General features: G+C 48.3%; 2 protein-coding genes and 1 long non-coding RNA gene across 3 annotated transcripts in view; 1 reads left to right on the top strand and 2 right to left on the bottom strand.

The window, feature by feature from the left end:
- Nucleotides 1-2,530, bottom strand: part of LOC123997333 (protein capicua homolog) — a 72,889-nt gene extending 70,359 nt beyond the window's left edge. The window contains 3 exon segments of the mRNA XM_046301471.1: nucleotides 712-1,336; nucleotides 1,369-1,992; nucleotides 1,994-2,530. Of these exon segments, the coding sequence (XP_046157427.1) occupies nucleotides 712-1,336; nucleotides 1,369-1,992; nucleotides 1,994-2,530 (1,786 nt within the window).
- Nucleotides 2,531-2,582: 52 nt separating this feature from the next.
- LOC123998084 (protein capicua homolog) lies at nucleotides 2,583-14,523 on the bottom strand. The gene is made up of 2 exons (XM_046302962.1): nucleotides 14,299-14,523; nucleotides 2,583-4,729 (listed from the first exon to the last, which is right to left on the bottom strand). Exon 2 carries the CDS (start codon nucleotides 4,548-4,550, stop codon nucleotides 2,583-2,585), a length of 1,968 nt encoding a protein of 655 aa, XP_046158918.1. The 5' UTR covers nucleotides 4,551-4,729; nucleotides 14,299-14,523.
- Nucleotides 14,524-14,852: 329 nt separating this feature from the next.
- On the top strand, nucleotides 14,853-16,529 carry LOC123998006. Its single transcript, XR_006832214.1, has 2 exons — nucleotides 14,853-15,057; nucleotides 15,220-16,529. It is a non-coding gene; the product is annotated as an uncharacterized LOC123998006 (long non-coding RNA).
- Nucleotides 16,530-20,522: the final 3,993 nt, after the last annotated feature.

The following is a 20,522-nucleotide window of genomic DNA, read 5'->3' on the forward strand; positions in this document are numbered from 1 at the left end:
CTGCATCCCTCTCCCTGTTCCTCTACCCAAATCTCATCCCTCCCTGTTCCTCTACCCAAATCTCATCCCTCCCTGTTCCTATTCCCAAATCTCACCCCTCCCTGTTCCTCTACCCAAATCTCATCCCTCCCTGTTCCTCTACCCAAATCTCATCCCTCCCTGTTCCTCTACCCAAATCTCGTCCCTCCCTGTTCCTCTACCCAAATCTCATCCCTCCCTGTTCCTCTACCCAAATCTCATCCCTCCCTATTCCTCTACCCAAATCTCATCCCTCCATGTTCCTCTACCCAAATCTCATCCCTCCCTGTTCCTCTACCCAAATCTCATCGCTCCCAGTTCTTCTACCCAAATCTCATCCCTCCCCGTTCCTCTACCCAAATCTCATCCCTCCCTGTTCCTCTACCCAAATCTCATCCCTCCATGTTCCTCTACCCAAATCTCATCCCTCCCTATTCCTCTACCCAAATCTCATCCCTCCCAGTTCCTCTACCCAAATCTCATCCTTCCCCGTTCCTCTACCCAAATCTCATCCCTCCCTGTTCCTCTACCCAAATCTCATCCCTCCCCGTTCCTCTACCCAAATCTCATCCCTCCCAGTTCCTCCACCCAAATCTCATCCCTCCCAGTTCCTCTACCCAAATCTCATCCCTTCCAGTTCCTCTACCCAAATCTCATCCCTTCATGTCCAGGCTGTCTCCCAGTGTGTCTCACCTGTCCCGGGGCGTCCCATGATGATGTCTTTGCATGGTGTGGGGTGCAGGTTCTCTGCAGGCAGTATGAGGGGCAGCAGGGCTGTAGGAGAGGGGTGACAGGCCACTGGCTGCTGAACCTCCCCCCCAAACGAGCCTGTCCTCTCTGTCCTACCCCGCCCTTCCCCTGGGCTGGCTGGGTTGGTGAGGGGGGGTCTCGAAGAGGGGGGCGTGGTAGAGATGGAGATGCAAGCCAAAGCAGGGTAACCGGGGGTGACGGAGGTCAGGGAGGGCGGGGCGGATGACACCAGCACCAAGGTGGGGGTGGGGCTCTGGAGGAGGACGGTGCCGTTGGTTGCTGTGGCAGCAGCAGCGTTGATGGGTACAGGGACTTGGAGAGTGGAGACAGGCTGGGGAGTAACGCTGTTAAGACTCTTAGGATCACCTACTCCCCCCCCCCCACGGCCTAACGGACGCTCTGTGAACATGGCCAGAGGAACCTCCGGGTTCCGCACGATCACTGGAGAGTCCCGCAAGGCCTGCTGGGATGTGGGGTGGAAACGGCGGGGCCCTGAGTCTGGAGGGGAGGGGGAGTTGGGGACACCAGGAGGGGAGGGGGGAGGTGGCGGGGGAGGAGGGGGCAGGCTGGTTGGTGTGCTCACCCCTTGGGGAGAGAAGGTGGGTGTGTAAGCGTGAGTGTGTGCTGGGGTCTGGGGGATAGGACGGGGAACGAGGCAGAGTTCAGGTCCCCCTGTTCCAGCTCAGGTTTGGGGGGTGGTCGTGGTGGGGGTGGGAGGAGGGAGGGGGGAGGAGGAACATCTATTTTGCGTTTGCTAGGGCTCATGGGGACAGTGAAGGTCAGGTTAGTGTGGAAGGACGGTTGGACCCCTGAGGTATGCCTCTCCCTCTCTGCCCCCCCAGGGGTGCTCAGCTTGCCCCCAGTGGCACTGGGGTGTCTGTGTCTACGAGGAGGGGGGAGGACGGAGGAGGCGGTGATGGGGGAGAAGTTGGCGGGACGGAATCCGAAGAGGGGGGAGGGTGAGGGCGAGGGGGCGGGGGAGAAAGGGGACTGGTTGGAGATTGGGGAGTAGGAGGGGGTCCCAGAGTGAGAGCTGCCCAGAGACACAAGCATGGTGGCTGCCTCACACTCATCAAAGTCAAACCTGGAGAAGTCATGGGGTAGGAGGGAGGGCAGCACCAGCCGAGGGCGGGAGTCTCCTCTACTGCTGGCCTCGCTGCTGTCTCTGGACGTCTCATCCCAGTCAAACCCACGCAGGTCTGAGGGGGTGACCGTCCCCGAACTGCTCCCCCCCTCCTCCTCTCCCCCTGTCCCTCTCTCCCCCTCCTCCCACTCCCTCCATCTCTTTAGTTCTCATGGAGAGGTGGCGTGAGCAGTAGCCTCGTCTCTGGGACTCCTTCATACAGCCCTCTCTGGAACAGAGGCGTCTCCACTGCTTGCCGTTGAACTTCTTGCGGATACCGTTAGGGGTGCACACCACGTCCCCCTTCTTGTACTTCTGCAGGGCGGCCGACAGGGGGGTGCGGGAGCGCGAGGAGGAGGCTGAGGAGGAGGTAGACCCCCCTCCAGGGGTAGGGGTGGGGATCTGGGAGGGGTTCTTGTCCAGGGGGACCAGGGAGCTCTTGGAAGGGGGTAGGTGTGGTGGGGGGGTCATGCCCAGGGCCTCGGGGCCAGGCAAGGTGAGGGAGGACAGGTGAGAGCCCAGTGGCGTGCCCAGGCCCTGGACCAGGTGTTGGGAGGAGGGGTAGCTGTGCCCCCCGAGGAGGGGCTTGGAGAGGATGTGGCGATGCTGGGTACCCATAGTGAACCTAGACATCTCCATGTCATCCTCTGGTGTTTGGGGCTGTTTCTGTCTCTCTTGTTCGATCTCTCTGTCAGGGTAACCCTCTCCAGTGATGGTGACAACGCTGGTCGTTACCAACGAGGAGGGATGGGGGGGGGTGTTTCCATAGTGATGCCCCCCCCACCACCCCGTCTGGAGAGAAGCTATGCACCAACCTCACCCCCGCTCCCATCGGCCCACCCAGCGCCATCCCAATACTCAGCTGACACACCTCCCTCTCCACCTCCATCTCCTCCCTCCTCTCCCTCTCCTCCCTCTCTCTCTCCCTCTCTCTCTCCCTCTCTGGGTGAGGCAGTTCCCAGGGGGGAGTCAGCAGCCTCAGGCTCTGTCTGGACACCCATACTGCCTGGGCCTGCGCCCTCCTCCTCTTCTCCTCCATCCCTCCCTCCTCCTCCCTCCCTCCATTCTCCAGCGCCTCTAGATCCTCACACAGTAGCACCCTGTAGGGGAACGACACGGCAGGGTGGGGGTCTACCTGGGACAGCACCCCTTCTCTGTATAGCTGAAGTGTCCCCTGTTCACCCCCATCTCGTCCCCCTCCCCCTCCGAAAGGCACACATACGCGTGTCCCGATGGCCACGGACGCCGTGCCGGGTGGAGGAGCGTCCAGGATGAACTCCACGCTAGTCTCCTCCCCCTCCGGGTGTGCGGTCCCCCCCTGAAAGGGGTAACAGAGTATCCCCTCCTCCCCCTGCAGCTGGATATCAGCGCTGCCCCCACTCACCCGCCGCACCACCCCAGCCCTGAACATAGGAGACAGGGGTCCATCCCTCTCTCTCTCCCTCCCACCTTGCTCTCCGTTAAGTCTGTCTCTCCATCGACAGCGGGCTAGAACTCTCTGGTTCTTCAGGCCTTTGGCCAGAGCATCCGCCCCGGACAGACTGCCCTTTCTGTGGCTCTGGTTGGGGCCGGTGCCGGGCTGGGAGGTAGTAGCAGAGTAAGGGGGCAGGCTGCCATGGTAAGGGGCTCTAGCAGGGCTGGTACTGGGCTGGGAGTTCACCTCCAGATCGTGCTCACTGGCTGTATCCGTGGATACGGAGCGTACTGAGTTAGGGGCCCCCTCTGCCTCTGTCTCCCCACCCTGGGGGTCTCTTTCTCTGTCCTGGGGGGCCACAGTACCATTGTTGGGCCCTATGGTGGCCCCTGTCATTCCCTGTTCCCCCGGGCCATGGCTGTGGCTGCTAGCGGCTACCCTCCTCTCCTCATTGGACACACTGGGGGCTAACAAGTGGCTGACTGAGCTGCTACTATGGCTGTTACTAATGCTGTTACTAATGCTGTTACTAATGCTGTTACTAATGCTGTTACTAATGCTGTTACTTATGCTGTTAGTACCACTGTTAATACCATTAATAGTAGTGTTGGTCCTACTACTGTTACTAATGGTATTACTACTGTTATTACTGTTAGTACTACTGCTGTTGATGATGTTAATACTACTGCTAGTACTACTGTAGTTACTGTGGCTGTTGTGCATGGGGGCAGGGGTGAAGGGGAGGCTGGGCGCGTTGCTACCAGCATAGTGTTCAGCAATGTACTTCTTCTTGGGGACTCTGGCCTTGAAGGTGGCTGTTTTCCTACTGGACATGGACGTAGGGCTGGGACTGGTAGTGGGGGTGGGGATGGTGAGGATGTTGTTATGGGAGGAGGTGGGGGTGCTGTTAGGCCCCCCTGGTTTCCCCCCAACCCCCCCTCTGCTGTCCTCGGTCTTCTCTTTATCTTCAGGTTGCCTTGGCAGCACCTGCTCTCTAGGTCCCTCCTTCTTTGGGGATTCACTGACTCTGATTGGCTCCCGCTGAGAGCTGTCAGAGGAGGTTCTGGATTGTTTCCGTAGCAAGTGGGCGGGGGTCATGGATTGAGGCTGTCCGTCTTGGTTCTCCTTCCTGAGTTTGTTCCTGTTGTCCCTCTCTGGGGGGGTCTCTGTCGCCCCTCTCTTCTTCCCCCCTTTGGCCCGCGTGGAGGGGGGAGAGCATCCCCTCTGTCTCTTCAGTGGTTTCATCTCTTCTTCTCCTTTCTGCCTTTATACTCTGTGGGGTGAGTGCTGACGATTGCACTCCTTTCTTTGGCTCGTCTTATTTTTACCCTGTTTCTACTTCTTCTTTCTTTTCCGTTCGCCCCCTGGTCTTCTGCTCTCCTTTTCACTGCCCTTTTTCCTTCCTTGTTCTTCTGAAAATAAGACTAAAGAGAGAGAGAGAGAGAGAGAGAGAGAGAGAGAGAGAGAGAGAGAGAGAGAGAGAGAGAGAGAGAGACAGAGACAGAGACAGAGACAGAGAGAGAGAGAGAGAGAGAGAGAGAGAGAGAGAGAGAGAGAGAGAGAGAGAGAGAGAGAGAGAGAGAGAGAGAGAGAGAGAGAGAGAAGACAGGTGGTCATTTATTATCGTCATCATCAAAAATGGCTGAGATTAGAAAATGATGTCATACCTGGAAGTGTACTGCACTGAATGACTTCCCACCGGCCGGCTCATAACACCACCATTCACCTCCATGTAATCCACTAAAGTGTGTGTATGTGTATGCGTGTCCTGGATATACATTCATGTTGACTGAATTTGAGGAAGTAAAGAGTGTTGATGATTCCCACTCCAGCTAATGACGATGTTTCAAAGGCCACAGTTCCTAACATTTGTGGATGAGCCTCCACTAACACTCCACTAACTAAACAGAGCTTTTACAGATGCATCATCAGGTTAAATGATTGAACGAGAAATGGAATGCATATTATTTCATACATTAGCTTGGACACTATGACATATGGTTTTACATCTGAGCACTGCTCTAGTATTACAAACTAATTTCTCTACACACACAGACACACACACGATCTCAGGTTGTGCTGTTCTATGCGATATGTGTGTGTGTGTGTGTGTGTGTGTGTGTGTGTGTGTGTGTGTGTGTGTGTGTGTGTGTGTGTGTGTGTGTGTGTGTGTGTGTGTGTGTGTGTGTGTGTGTGTGTGTGTGTGTGTGTGTGTGTGTGTGTGTGTGTGTGTGTGTGTGTGTGCCTGGGCTCACATTAACACATCAGGTAAAAACACACACCAATTGGGGCATATTTTAAATCCCATCAGGCGGTGGTGGTCTATGGTGGGCAGGGTGAAGTCACTCACACAGAGAGGCCGAGGGCTGACTACACACAGAGAGGCCGAGGGCTGACTACACACAGAGAGGCCGAGGGCTGACTACACACAGAGAGGCCGAGAGCTGACTACACACAGAGAGGCCGAGGGCTGACTACACACAGAGAGGCCGAGGGCTGACTAACCCACAGAGAGGCCGAGGGCTGACTAACCCACAGAGAGGCCGAGAGCTGATTACACACAGAGAGGCCGAGGGCTGACTACACACAGAGAGGCCGAGGGCTGACTACACACAGAGAGGCCGAGGGCTGACTACACACAGAGAGGCCGAGGGCTGACTACACACAGAGAGGCCGAGGGCTGACTACACACAGAGAGGCCGAGGGCTGACTACACACAGAGAGGCCGAGGGCTGACTACACACAGAGAGGCCGAGGGCTGACTACACACAGAGAGGCCGAGGGCTGACTACACACAGAGAGGCCGAGGGCTGACTACACACAGATAGGCCGAGGGCTGACTAACCCACAGAGAGGCCGAGAGCTGATTACACACAGAGAGGCCGAGGGCTGACTACACACAGAGAGGCCGAGGGCTGACTACACACAGAGAGGCCGAGGGCTGACTAACCCACAGAGAGGCCGAGGGCTGACTAACCCACAGAGAGGCCGAGAGCTGATTACACACAGAGAGGCCGAGGGCTGACTACACACAGAGAGGCCGAGGGCTGACTAACCCACAGAGAGGCCGAGAGCTGATTACACACAGAGAGGCCGAGGGCTGACTACACACAGAGAGGCCGAGGGCTGATTACACACAGAGAGGCCGAGGGCTGACTACACACAGAGAGGCCGAGGGCTGACTACACACAGAGAGGCCGAGGGCTGACTTCACACAGAGAGGCCGAGGGCTGACTAACCCACAGAGAGGCCGAGAGCTGATTACACACAGAGGCCGAGGGCTGACTACACACAGAGAGTCCGAGGGCTGACTACACACAGAGAGGCCGAGAGCTGACTAACCCACAGAGGCCGAGAGCTGACTACACACAGAGAGGCCGAGGGCTGACTAACCCACAGAGAGGCCGAGAGCTGATTACACACAGAGAGGCCGAGGGCTGACTAACCCACAGAGAGGCCGAGAGCTGATTACACACATTGAGGCCGAGGGCTGACTACACACAGAGAGGCCGAGGGCTGACTACACACAGAGAGGCCGAGGGCTGACTAAACCACAGAGAGGCCGAAAGCTGATTACACACAGAGAGGCCGAGGGCTGACTAAACCACAGAGAGGCCGAGAGCTGATTACACACAGAGAGGCCGAGGGCTGACTACACACAGAGAGGCCGAGGGCTGACTACACACAGAGAAGCCGAGGGCTGACTAAACCACAGAGAGGCCGAGAGCTGATTACACACAGAGAGGACGAGGGCTGACTACACACAGAGAGGCCGAGGGCTGACTACACACAGAGAGGCCGAGGGCTGACTACACAGAGAGAGGCCGAGGGCTGACTACACACAGAGAGGCCGAGGGCTGATTACACACAGAGAAGGCTACACACAGCAGAGACAGAAAGAGAAGAAACAGAGGGAGAGGGAGAGCGCGAGCGAGAGAGAGAGAGAGAGAGAGAGAGAGAGAGAGAGAGAAGAGAGAGAAAGAGTAAGCCGGCTGTACAATTGGTCTGCCTTTCCCATATAGAGTCATAGGGATTTTCCACACTCGTTCTAGCACACCCGGCCCTACTCTCTCTTTCCCTTTCTCTCTCTCTCTCTTTTGTGTCTCTGTCTCTTTTCTGCACTGGCAAACACTGACAGACATTTCAGGAAAAAGCTACACATTTTGAATAATCTGGCATGGTTTAATGTGCTCATATTGGGATAATTTTAACCCTGGTACACGGTCAGGCACACTATTCAGTGATGCGCAAAACAAAATGGACAAAAACAGTCACACACACACGGATGTAAACACGCACACGTTTCTCGGAGACGAAGTGAGGGTTAGGCTAATGGGAGAAGTCATTTTAAGACACACCGTGTTTTAACTGTTTGTTTACCCATGCTACAAACGACTCACCCACGTACACAACCCACGTACACAACACCGTAACCTCTTCACTATTTAGTTTAACATCACATCCTGTGATGCTGTTACAAACTCCCTCAGCCTGTGTCACACTCTCAGGCCCCTGGCCGTCCCATTACGGCTTTTGGCCCTTTCTCTCCCTTCGGCTCAAATAACCAGATAGCCTGATTCATTTATTAGAATGACACCTGTCCTGAAAGTAGAGCAATTATTGTTACGCTGTGAGGTAAACCTCCTCCTGTCCCTAGTTGTGGTGAGTGTAGGGACATTGTGAGGTAAACCTCCTCCTGTCCCTAGTTGTGGTGAGTGTAGGGACGTTGTGAGGTAAACCTCCTGCCCCTAGTTGTGGTGAGTGTAGGGATGTTGAGAGGAAAACCTCCTGTCCCCAGTTGTGGTGAGTGTAGGAATGTTGAGAGGAAAACCTCCTGTCCCTAGTTATGGTGAGTGTAGGGACGTTGAGAGGAAAACCTCCTGTCCCTAGTTGTGGTGAGTGTAGGAATGTTGAGAGGAAAACCTCCTGTCCCTAGTTGTGGTGAGTGTAGGAATGTTGAGAGGAAAACCTCCTGTCCCTAGTTGTGGTGAGTGTAGGGATGTTGAGAGGAAAACCTCCTGTCCCTAGTTGTGGTGAGTGTAGGAATGTTGAGAGGAAAACCTCCTGTCCCTAGTTATGGTGAGTGTAGGAATGTTGAGAGGAAAACCTCCTGTCCCTAGTTATGGTGAGTGTAGGAATGTTGAGAGGAAAACCTCCTGTCCCTAGTTATGGTGAGTGTAGGAATGTTGAGAGGAAAACATCCTGTCCCTAGTTGTGGTGAGTGTAGGAATGTTGAGAGGAAAACCTCCTGTCCCTAGTTGTGGTGAGTGTAGGAATGTTGAGAGGAAAACATCCTGTCCCTAGTTGTGGTGAGTTTAGGGACGTTGAGAGGAAAACCTCCTGTTCCTAGTTGTGGTGAGTGTCGGGAGGTGGTGAGTGTAGGGAGGTGGTGAGTGTCGGGAGGTGGTGAGTGTAGGGACGTGGTGAGTGTAGGGAGGTGGTGAGTGTCGGGAGGTGGTGAGTGTAGGAAGGTGGTGAGTGTAGGGAGGTGGTGAGTGTAGGGAGGTGGTGAGTGTAGGGAGGTGGTGAGTGTAGGGACATGGTGAGTGTAGGGACGTGGTGAGGAAAACCTCCTGTTCCTAGTTGTGGTGAGTGTAGGAATGTTGAGAGGAAAACCTCCTGTCCCTAGTTGTGGTGAGTTTAGGGACGTTGAGAGGAAAACCTCCTGTCCCTAGTTGTGGTGAGTTTCGGGACTTTGTGAGGAAAACCTCCTGTTCCTAGTTGTGGTGAGTGTAGGGACGTGGTGAGTGTAGGGAGGTGATGAGTGTAGGGAGGTGGTGAGTGTATGGAGGTGGTGAGTGTAGGGAGGTGGTGAGTGTAGGGAGGTGGTGAGTGTAGGGAGGTGGTGAGTGTAGGGAGCTGGTGAGTATATGGAGGTGGTGAGTGTATGGAGGTGGTGAGTGTAGGGAGGTGGTGAGTGTAGGGAGCTGGTGATCATTTAAAAATGCTCTTGGCTTCGGCTGATAAGAAAGTATATTTTTCAAGGCGGTGGTTCTAAATTTTAATTCCAGGTCACACAGAAAAATATTTAGGAACAATATGTGAGTAAAATGTTTGCAATGTTGAGCCCTTAGCGTGTGTGTGTGTACTGTGCTGTACTGTAGGCTATATTTCATTTGTATTTTATTCCGTTTTATTACTCCACACACTAGGAATTCAAGGTTAGTGACCATTCATCTATTCCTGGAAGCAGTGTTTTTTTCAGCAGTGATGGAGAAGATAGCGTGGTAGGTGGCGTTGCCAATTGCACGTCTCCGACCAAAGATTTGAAAGGCCCTCCTCTTAGCATACAGAGACATGTTGGTGTTCTAAAGCTAATTTCCTGCAATTCTACCTATTTTGCCATGGGGCTGAGAGAACAACAGTTTTAAAGCTAATTTCCTGCAATTCTACCTATTTTGCCATGGGGCTGAGAGAACATTTGCAGACAGTTTTAAAGCTAATTTCCTGCAATACATTTTTTTTGCCATAGCTTATGCCGTGCTCTAATGCTATCTGAGTGACTCAAACATTATAACCAAATCAATGGTAGCCCCATGCCTTTTTGGCCCCATGTCTTGACATTTTTGGAATTTTAGATTGTCTCGAACAGTGTAGTTTTTATTGGTGATTGTTATTTCTCAAAGACTGTAATGCCTGTCATTGGAAGGAGTGGACCAAAGCTTAGCGTGAAAAGTGTTCATGATTATTTATTTATCAAAAAAAAAGACTCGAACAAAGTAACAAAGCGAAAGCGAACAGTTCTGTCAGGAAACAGAGACGACTAAACAGAAAATAACTTCCCACAAAACACAGGTGGGAAAAGGCTACCTAAGTATGATTCCCAATCAGAGACAACGATAAACAGCTGCCTCTGATTGGGAACCACTCTCGGCCAAAAACAAAGAAATAGGAAACATAGAATGCCCACCCTAATCACACTCTGACCTAACCAAATAGAGAAATAAAACGTCTCTCTAAGGTCAGGGCATGACAAAGATGATCGTATTTATAAGACATAGCTCCTCTATCGTTTCTACATACTTTACATCGTTCTTTATTTTTTTTTACCATCCAGAGATTTAAATATATATATATACACAGTACCAGTCAAAGGTTTAAACACACCTACTCATTAAAGGGTTTTTCTTTATTTGTACTATTTTCTTCATTGTAGAATAATAGTAAAGACATCAAAACTATGAAATAACCAATATCAATTCATGTAGTAACCAAAGAAGTGTTAAACAAATCAAAATATATTTTAGATTCTTCAAAGTAGCCACCCTTTTGCCTTGATGATATCTTTGTACACTCTTGGCCGTCTCTCAACCAGAACCACTTTTTTGGTTACTACATGATTCCATATGTGTTATTTCATAGTTTTGATGTCTTTACTATTATTCTACAATGTAGAAAATAGTAAAAATAAATAAAACCCCTGGAATGAGTAGGTGTGTCCAAACTTCTGACTTGTACTGTATATACATACATATTACATCATCTTTCTTGGAGTGGGAGCAACAATTTAGCAGCGGCGGCTTGCCACTGCTAAATGAATATAGGGGAAACACTGCCGGGAAGTAGCGTGTGATACAAGATTGAGTGTGAAGTATCAGTACAAGATTGAGTGTGAAATATCAGGTCACGGTCAGTGTGTTGATCATGGGCATGGTCTTAGTTGAATACAGCCCAGAGAGTTCAGCAAACATCCAAGGCTAAATTTTGTATTTTTTTCATCAATCCTAAATGTTGATTTTATTTAAGACCACAATTCCAAAGAATTGGTTGTTTTCTGTGTTATTGTGCCGTATGTCTGCGTTCTAAGTGTTACTTCTCATATGCTGCTCTGTATGTGCTTATTGTCAGTCTTGTCATTTTAAGTGTTTTTAATAACCTGCTCTGGGATTACGGCAGAAAATTAGCCGGCTGGCTAAAACCGAGACTGTAGGGAAAGGGGATACCTAGTCAAATGCACAACTGAATGCATTCAACCGACGTTATCGGCGCCCGGGGTGCAAAAACAAAAGTAATAAAGTAAAAGTAGCTGCCCAAAATTTTTCTTTATACATTGTTTTTTATACTTTTTTTTCTTCTTTATACCATGTTTCGGATTCCAGAAAAATGACTGTGAGAAATGTTAAGCATATGCTGCATCTTCTGGGAAAAGACCATGATCATTTAATGGCCTTGATTAAGATCAGTTGATTCTGGCTCAATCACAAAAACGGCAATAACAGGAGATTAGCCTGTTCATAAAGTACAATACAAATATTGTACAATGTACATTTTATCATGTGATTCAAGTACCATCTAATGTAGCCTACAGTGTCACAACTAAAACACTAGGCCAATAACTAGATCCATCTAAATGTATAAATGATTCCATTCTGTATTGTGAGAGCCTCTGGCAGAACTGGCCTTAAAGGGGTTGATTGATAAATATTTAGCCCCACAGACAGTGAAGGCCTAGTACTCAGAAATCAGCCTAAACACGATCACCCTGGAATACGAGCAGCATTGACTACACACACACACAAATATATGGCCAGCAGTCCCACACACTAACACTCAACCAAGAATTTAACGAAACTGACACACTGTTCAATTCTCCATTGGCTTAACATCACACACACACACACACACACACACACACACACACACACACACACACACACACACACACACACACACACACACACACACACACACACACACACACACACACACACACACACACACACACACACACACACACACACACACACACACACACAGTGAGGAGTAATTAATATAGACAGCTAATCTCAACAGAGAGTGTAAAGACATGGGCACATGTGCAGAATAAGAGAATGCTCCTAGTCCTACTACACTTTATTACTGTACTAGCCCACGATTATAAACTACTGCCACAATGCAATTTTTGTGAACCACTCGTGAGTAATATGACTAATTTACGCGTTTACGTGACTAATGCTACTACTTTTTGGAAAATGTGTTGTATAATTGCCCCGGCATACTGTGGCAGAGGGTGTGTATGTGCCCGACTGCCCGTGTGTAGGAGATGTGCCGCACAAGAGTGTGTGTACAAAACAGCATATGTTGAGTGTGGGACTTCACGTTGTCTCTACCTTGTTTGGTGCGGCACCTCTTCACACTGTGTGTGTGGGGTATGGAACACTGCAGTTCATCCCTCCCTGAAATGTATTTTATGGGCGTCTGAGAGGGCGCAGGGCTGCAGTGGAGGGAACGGGATGGAGAGGGGAGCACTAAGACACACTACACCACTAAGGATTAAAAAGTGTAGTACCAGGGTAGTGTACTGTATTCTCCCCCGTGGTTTACCGTGGTGACAGGGCCATCCTACCCTTCAACTGGGTCACTAGGGAACCAACACACATGAAACAGCAAAAAATGAAATAACACACATCACAAACACACACACTTGAGTAGCTCTTGTGTACGTACTCACTGTACGACGAGGGGGTGGAGTGATCGCACAATGCGACATGAAGGAACACATTTTGGCAGGGTATTGTTGGTGTAGTGAGAGGGAGAACTATGAACGAGTGTGTGAGTGAGTGTGTGTGAGTGAGTGTGTGAGGGCGCTACGGTGGAGAACATGAGTTTAGTTGTGATGTAGTTAAAATACGGTCAGTTGCCTGCTGGCATAATTATGACTGTCACTGTCCATATTTTTAATGAAACAGAAATATTGAAGGTTGAAACAACAGTTAAGGACTCCAGTCAGTTATTGATCTACATCTTTAGCATGGACCAGAGGTGTTCAGTGTTGACTGGGACCCAATGGCAGGACTGCCAATGCCAAATCAATGGCAAACTGCTCTGCTAAACTACATGCACAAATTAAGGGATGAAAGCAATAATGATGATACAAAATCAACGATTTTATTTTCTATATGCATAATCTGTAATACATTGCAAATGCTGTCAGTTCTGACAGAACCGAGGTACACGTCTGTACACCCCAATTGCAAATGTTGTTTAACTCTCTGAAAAATATTCTACATGTCAAATGTTTTTAAAAAAGTCTATAGGGAAACTGCAGCTCAATGCAGTCATGACGCCTCTGGAGTGATGTGATAGCAGTTTAGCTGGGCAGAAAAGTGGGAGCACGGCCTTAGAGGAGCCGTTACATAGTGCCAGACAGCATACGAGCTGTTTCTCCCCGGCCTCGGTTCTGCGCTGATCCGAGCAAGAGTAGCCTAGCTAGTACTAGAGCCGATGCACTCCATACTGCACAATGTCAAAGGAGTTGAGGCTGTCTTACCAGAAGCAAACAAACACAACAGCCTGTGTCGAATGCTTAGCCCAACGACATTTTCTACACAACGCAGCTTTGCACAGCTTTCTCTAACACTAAAATATATTGCAAATTGATGTGCAGTTACTTCAGGAACGGTTCATGACGCAAATGTTTATTCATCGAGCTAAACAGCATTCATTTTAAGCGGGTCACACAAATCGCTAGCTAATCTGGCTACTACTGCTCAGTAGTAGTAGTAGTAGTCGTAACAACAACGTCATTACAACTGCTCGGGACTGTTTTGGGCTAAATAAATAGGACATAGTGTTCCATTACTTTACTATTTACAAACAGTCAGGACGGCAATAGTGAATCCTGGGGCTGATGCTGGGATGTCATGTATTTGCTGCACTGGGGTGTGCAAGATGGGTTGATTACCTATTTACTGCTATGCACAAAGTCAACTTTACCGCAACGTTGAGGTGGAGAATAGTAGTGCAAAGTTACTTGTAGCTTGATTGCAGGTTATGCAGTTAATCCGTTGACAAAGTTTAGTGACTGTGCACCCTCACCCCCTCTCCTCTTTTCTCTCGTCCCTTCCTTGATACTTAGCGAGAAAGCTGTGTCACTCTTCTTTACACGCGATCAGTACGAAAAACAGGGCAACCAGACCGACCGTTAACCGTTGATAGTAACTGTTGTTAGCTAGTTGGAGAAGAACATACAAGTCGGTCAGTTGTAACTCACCCAAACAGAAAAATTCAGTTGACAATAGAAACATGTACGATCCTATTTTGCAGATGAGGAAGCTTGCACGCTCGCGGGTAACATCCCTCGGCTGGCCGTTGCTACTGTGTGGTCCCGGGCTCGCACTTTAATTTCCCTCCGTAAAACATGTATTTTTCCCAGAGCAACTCAAACAGGGATGAAAAAAAAGAGAAAAAGATCTGGGTCCCTTTTCCACTACAGTCTCAAAATGGTGAATGAACCACTAACAGCTGGCCTCTGACCAATCACAGTTCTCTGACAGGTACAGTAGCCTACCAGCGTTAACGGTACAAAGAAAAGGGTGTGGACAGCTGTCAAAGTCCACATAATTGACACGTGAATCTGGCGAATGGCTATGGAATATTAGACCAAGCCGGTGCCTAGTCCAAAACTATACAGTATCCAATAAGGGCATTGGGAACCATAGGAACAGTGTGTGGGTGGGCCCAAAGGAGGGACCGAATCCAAGTTTAGCCAATAGAATAGCATAGGTGTCCTCCAACTTCAAAATAACGGGTCACGTTTACCACCACTGAGAGCGCAAGGGCCATCCCTGGCTAGACAGTCTGCTCTGGGACGTTTCTTATCACGAAAACACCAAGGAAAAGATAGATCGTTGATAGTGTGAGCACTTACAGAACTACAAGCTCATCCGTGATTTCTACAAGTCTGTCAACTCCCTCTGCAGACCTGAAGGAATGGGGAAAGTGGGATGGAGTGATTCAGAAAGAAGGGGTGGTAAAAAGTTTTTACTGCTCTCGAGCCCATTTCCTTCGGCAATGGTTGAGATCTTTGTTTTCTTTATAATTGTTACAGTGTAAAATGTAGTGCCATTACACCGCTTTCACTCCTTTGTATCTCTCCTTTCGCTGATTTACACTCCTCCTTCTTTTCTCTCAGCAACAGACCTTCACCTCGCACCGAACAGCCAATCACGGCGCTGTATTCAGCTCTATCTGACGTCGACGATTACACTGCCCCGCATCTCCCATAGAAAATGACAAGGGGATCTTTGCTGACGTCACCTTGCCAACGCCTGATTGGCCAGGCCGGAGACGACTCCCAGCCAATGGCCGAACGCAGTGGTGATGTCATGACGCATGTTGCCACCAGCTGGACCAAGGGGGTGTGGTCTGTTGTAAACTCGGCTCACCAGTGTTTACTGCAAGTACCGTAGTACGAGAGAGAGCCAGGCTGCATGGAAGAGTGGCATGCAGAACCTCTGTAGTACTATGGCAGTCACAGACAGACAGTAGGACAACGACTACAACGGACTTCTAGCCTATTCTCAATGGCACACTGGCAGATTTTCGGGAGAAAAAAAAATATATATAACATTTTTGTTCTGGATGTTTTTCTGCAATACCTTTGAAAGATACATTTGGTTTGAGGTCTTTACCTTTGATTCTGATTTAGTGACAGAGATATAGAGGAGTAGTCTTCTCTTTTTTTCCAGGCTGTGCAAGCCAACAAAGACAGTTACATAGTAAACATGACATCATCCTAATTTCTCTTGTAGTAGACAGACAAACAGACTCACGCAGAGACAGACAGCTTGGGCAGAAGCCTCTCACAGCGTCCTCGCTGTCGGTGTCCCCCTGTTGGTGTTCCCTCACATGCCATATGGAAACGATGAAAAAAATGTGAAAATAGTAGAATCTCTGTTTATACAAAAATAATACATGTTGATTAAAAAAGACAACACAAAAATATGAGACACCAGCAGGTAAAGAGGCAGATTGTGTTAGCGTGCGCGTGTGTGCCAGTGTGTGAGAGAAGGTGGAAAGGAGCAGGAAGGGAGACACCTCGCGGTAAACAGACAACACTGCAATGTGATATAATTCCGTAATCTCTAAAAACGTTTATGTCCTTCCGTCCGTCCGTCTGTCTGTCTGTCTATTGCTGATTAGTTACTTTCCATCTCTGGAGAATGAGTTAACTTCTAGTGCTGCTGTCAGGGGAGCAGTATTTGGCTATACGAACTCCACCGCAGACAGAGCATTCTCTAGCTTTCTTATTAGTTTCTGGAAATAACAGGTAGATTATATGAAAATATGCAGTAATGTGTATTTTGAATGGAGTTATATTATTACAAAAAGCAATCGAGTCTGTTTCAGATCTGTTTCAGTTTGCAATGTATTTAAACCATTGAGGACCCAAACTGTTTCAGAAAAAAAGTTGAATAAAAATGTGGTCCCATTGTGTATTTACATGGTTCATCAACTATTTTCAAATGAATTAATTCCAATCCATAGATTAATTCACTCGTGTTAGTAATCAAATATAAGTTTGCTCTTCCCCTGCCACGTGTCAGCAGTTTGTTGACTGAAAGAGAGAGACCTGAGCTGTGTGGATGACGACACGGCTGTAAATGTTTCCCTCCTTAGCAAGTCTCTCCCTCTCTCAGCATGATTCTGACCTTTGACCTTGACCCCTCACCCCATCAACAGCCCCTCTCTATACCCTCATCACCGACCTGTCAATCAGATGTCAGACCCCCCCCCCTGCTGAGCATTGGGTCCTGGGGGAGGGGAGGGGTGTGAGAGAGAGATAATAATAATACTGTGGTATGAAGCAAATAGAAAGAGGAGGACAAATCCCTATTCAGCCATTCAGTTTAAAATGAAATTAATGTGAAGGTGGCTAAATACATTTACTACACTAGAGGACTACCATTATTTGTACTGAAAGTTGGAATAATAGACAGGCCCATATAAGGTAGGATAGAAGAGCACTTTTTATTGTGGATTCAGGCTGGCCTGAATGAATCACACTAGCTGTACACCTTTCAGTTTTTCTTTCTTGGTTTTAGTCAGTTTCTTTCGTCTCAGTATACACGGCCTGCCTCTTAACCGGAGGTCCTAAACAAACAACCTTTGACCAGTAGTTATGACATTTCATCCAACAGGTATGCCCTTTTAGCCCATCTCCAGCACTCACTGTCACTGGTGTTTACCACAGGCTAGCTGACATGAGATATTCCATTGTGTACAGACAGAACACATCATCAATGGTCTCACCAATGGAGAGTTCAAGAACAAAGTATGAACAAAGTATGAAAATGCAGTGATGCATAACAGTATTGGTAAATTATTCTCTCTGTATGTAATTAGTGTATTTCACTGTTTGTATGCTCCTACAGAGTTCATATAACATTAGAACATAATACACTTAAAAGCTAAGGTTACCCCCAACCAACACCCCACCTCCTCACCCCTAGCAGTAACCCACACTGCAGAGGCAGACCGATGGAATGTCTGACAGCTCTGGCTCTTATAATACTGCAGACACTCACAGTAGCATAACCCCTGACCTCTAACCTCTAATTCATGGCCCTGGACCCAACACCAATGACTTAGGGCCCTAAGCCATCACAGCCATTAACAAGGTTTCCAGGTAAAAAACAACAATGTTTCCAGGCCTAGGGAGAGATACAAGGAAGAGGATTAGCAGTACATTGCCCAAGAAAGGAAACATATTTTGAGCCACAGGAATTGAGGTGTGGGTGGACTCATCTTTGTATCTGTGTCATTACAATGTCTGTGACAGCATGGGCAGCGCCACTGAGGCTAAAGTACATTTTCTTCTTCACGATTGGCTAACCCCTCCTAATGACCCGGTTGGACATGATTCCAACCGGGTCATCAGTAGGGATCAGCCAGATCTCCTCCAGAGCAGTGATGTTTTGGGGCTGTTGCTGGGCAACACAGACTTTCAACTCCCTCCAAAGATTTTCTATGGGGTTGAGATCTGGAGACTGGCTAGGCCACTCCAGGACCTTGAAATGCTTTTTACGAAGCCACTCCTTCGTTGCCCGGGCGGTGTGTTTGGGATCATTGTCTCCCTGTGTGGTTCTGGGATTTTTGCTCACCGTTCTTGTGATCATTTTGACCCCACGGGGTGAGATCTTGCGTGGAGCCCCAGATCGAGGGAGATTGTCAGTGGTCTTGTATGTCTTCCATTTCCTAATAATTGCTTCCACAGTTGATTTCTTCAAGCCAAGCTGCTTACCTATTGAAGATTCAGCCTTCTCAGCCTGGTGCAGGTCTACAATTTTGTTTCTGGTGTCCTTTGACAGCTCTTTGGTCTTGGCCATAGTGGAGTTTGGAGTGTGACTGTTTGAGGTTGTGGACAGGTGTCTTTTATACTGATAACAACTTCAAACAGGTGCCATTAATACAGGTAACGAGTGGAGGACAGAGGAGCCCCTTAAAGAAGAAGTTACAGGTCTGTGAGAGCCAGAACTCTTGCTAGTTTGTAGGTGACCAAATACTTATTTTCCACCATAATTTGCAAATAAATTCATTAAAAATCCTACAATGTGATTTTCTGGATTTTTTTTTCTCATTTTGTCTGTCATAGTTGAAGTGTACCTATGATGAAAATTACAGGCCTCTCATCTTTTTAAGTGGGAGAACTTGCACAATTGGTGGCTGACTAAATACTTTTTTGCCCCACTGTATCCATTCTATAAGACCCCATTTCTATGCTGCTTGCCTGCACAAGAGCAAGAGGATTCTCAGGGCCAAAGAGGCTCCAGTTACCACAGAAATGCAACACGCCTACATCACACAGATACCTTAATAAACAGCCCATGTCTTTAACTGTATGTGTGCTCTTTTGGATCTATATGCTCTATTTCTACACGGTGCACCTTTAGCCTACAGAGGGACAGCATTCCTGTCACGCTCATAGTGTATAATACATGTCAGCAGAGACTGAGCCTGTTCCTGGAGACACAGCAATCTCCACAGCTTCTCTCCGCTCAAACCAACCACACCCCTCCCAACACAACACTCCCCGCACAGCCAGGGCCATTAGAGCTCATTAGTCTGATCAATAATCCCGTAAAAACTCTGTTAAACTGTAAAGGGTTTGAGAAAGACAGGGAACACATTCCTGGTTGGTTGGTCTGTCCTGTCTCATCTGATACTGTAGTTACAGTTGATATGAGGAAAGGCTACAGTATGTATGGATAAAGAGACTAATCCAATGGTCTAGAGAGAAAGAGAGTGTGTGTGTGTGTGTGTGTGTGTGTGAGTGAGTGAGACAGCCTCTCACAGAGAGAGCGCTGTAACTGATTGGTGAGGGATCCCGTGACAGAAGCCATTTCACCATCAGCAGCCGCATTTCAAAAACCACAATTTTCTATTCACTCAGAAATAGTCAAAAATAAACATGTTTTATTCCCTACTAAACTAAACCTATAAGGTGGACTGGACTGGAGAGTGTTTGTCAGTGATTTACTACCACTACATGACATTGATGAAAGGCTACAAAAACGACAGCACACTGCGAGCGGAACATAATAGCATCGTTAAACGCTAACAGAGGTGGTAAAAGAGGCCAACTGCTATCCGATCCATAACATACAGTACCGTGGGCCCTGTGTGTCAGCTGCATTACTGACACAGTAACAGGACACCGTTCAGCTGTTGCAGGGATACATGTCATATATACGAGTCAACACTGAGACTCTGTTCCTATGTAAGAGCCCCTTGTCAACACATTCCACACTTTATGAGTGAGGGACAATTTGAGGTAACCAGTAGGCCTACGGTAGCCTGGATCTCTGTTCAGCTATTACATTCCACTCCTTGACACTCCTTTCATTTGCCTAAGATCTTTGACTAGAGTGGCAAGGAGTGGAATGGTAGCTAAAAAGACTGGTACCCAGGCTAGGAATATGGGTGATGACATGTGAATGGCTGAGGTGACTGCTTTGAATGAATCTTGTTGATCTGCTATTTGATGACATAGTCTTATTACTACTGAAGGGGTTAATTGAAGTAGTGGCAGGGCCTTGGTACTGTATGTCTGTAACCATAACCTGTTATCAAAGTACAGTAGGCCAAAAAACTCTAGTACAGTTTCAATCCAAAAATGTATTAGTCAAGACATTTTAGCATAATTATGGGTACATTTTGTGGCAGTTTGACTGAGTTTGTGTTTGCCTGCAGTACTAATTTCACACAGCAGAGGGAGATATGCTTCTGATAATGACACCGTTTACATCAAAAACGGATACGTACCTGTTCTAACAGTCTTCTAGTTCTCATGTCTTCCATCAGCTTTAGATGTTGCTCAGTATAACTAACGTATTCACATAAATTAACTAATGCAATAAAATAAAACATGAACAAGTTGGGTTCAAGTTAATCAACTGATTTGAAACTGAAATACCCAGATGATCTGGAACTGAA

This window comes from Oncorhynchus gorbuscha, linkage group LG15, assembly GCF_021184085.1.
Source record: "Oncorhynchus gorbuscha isolate QuinsamMale2020 ecotype Even-year linkage group LG15, OgorEven_v1.0, whole genome shotgun sequence".
NCBI lineage: Eukaryota > Metazoa > Chordata > Actinopteri > Salmoniformes > Salmonidae > Oncorhynchus > Oncorhynchus gorbuscha.

Coding starts and splice junctions, on each gene's coding strand:
- LOC123998084 (XM_046302962.1), bottom strand. CDS start 4,550: ATGAAACCACTGAAGAGACAGAGGGGATGCTCTCCCCCCTCCACGCGG.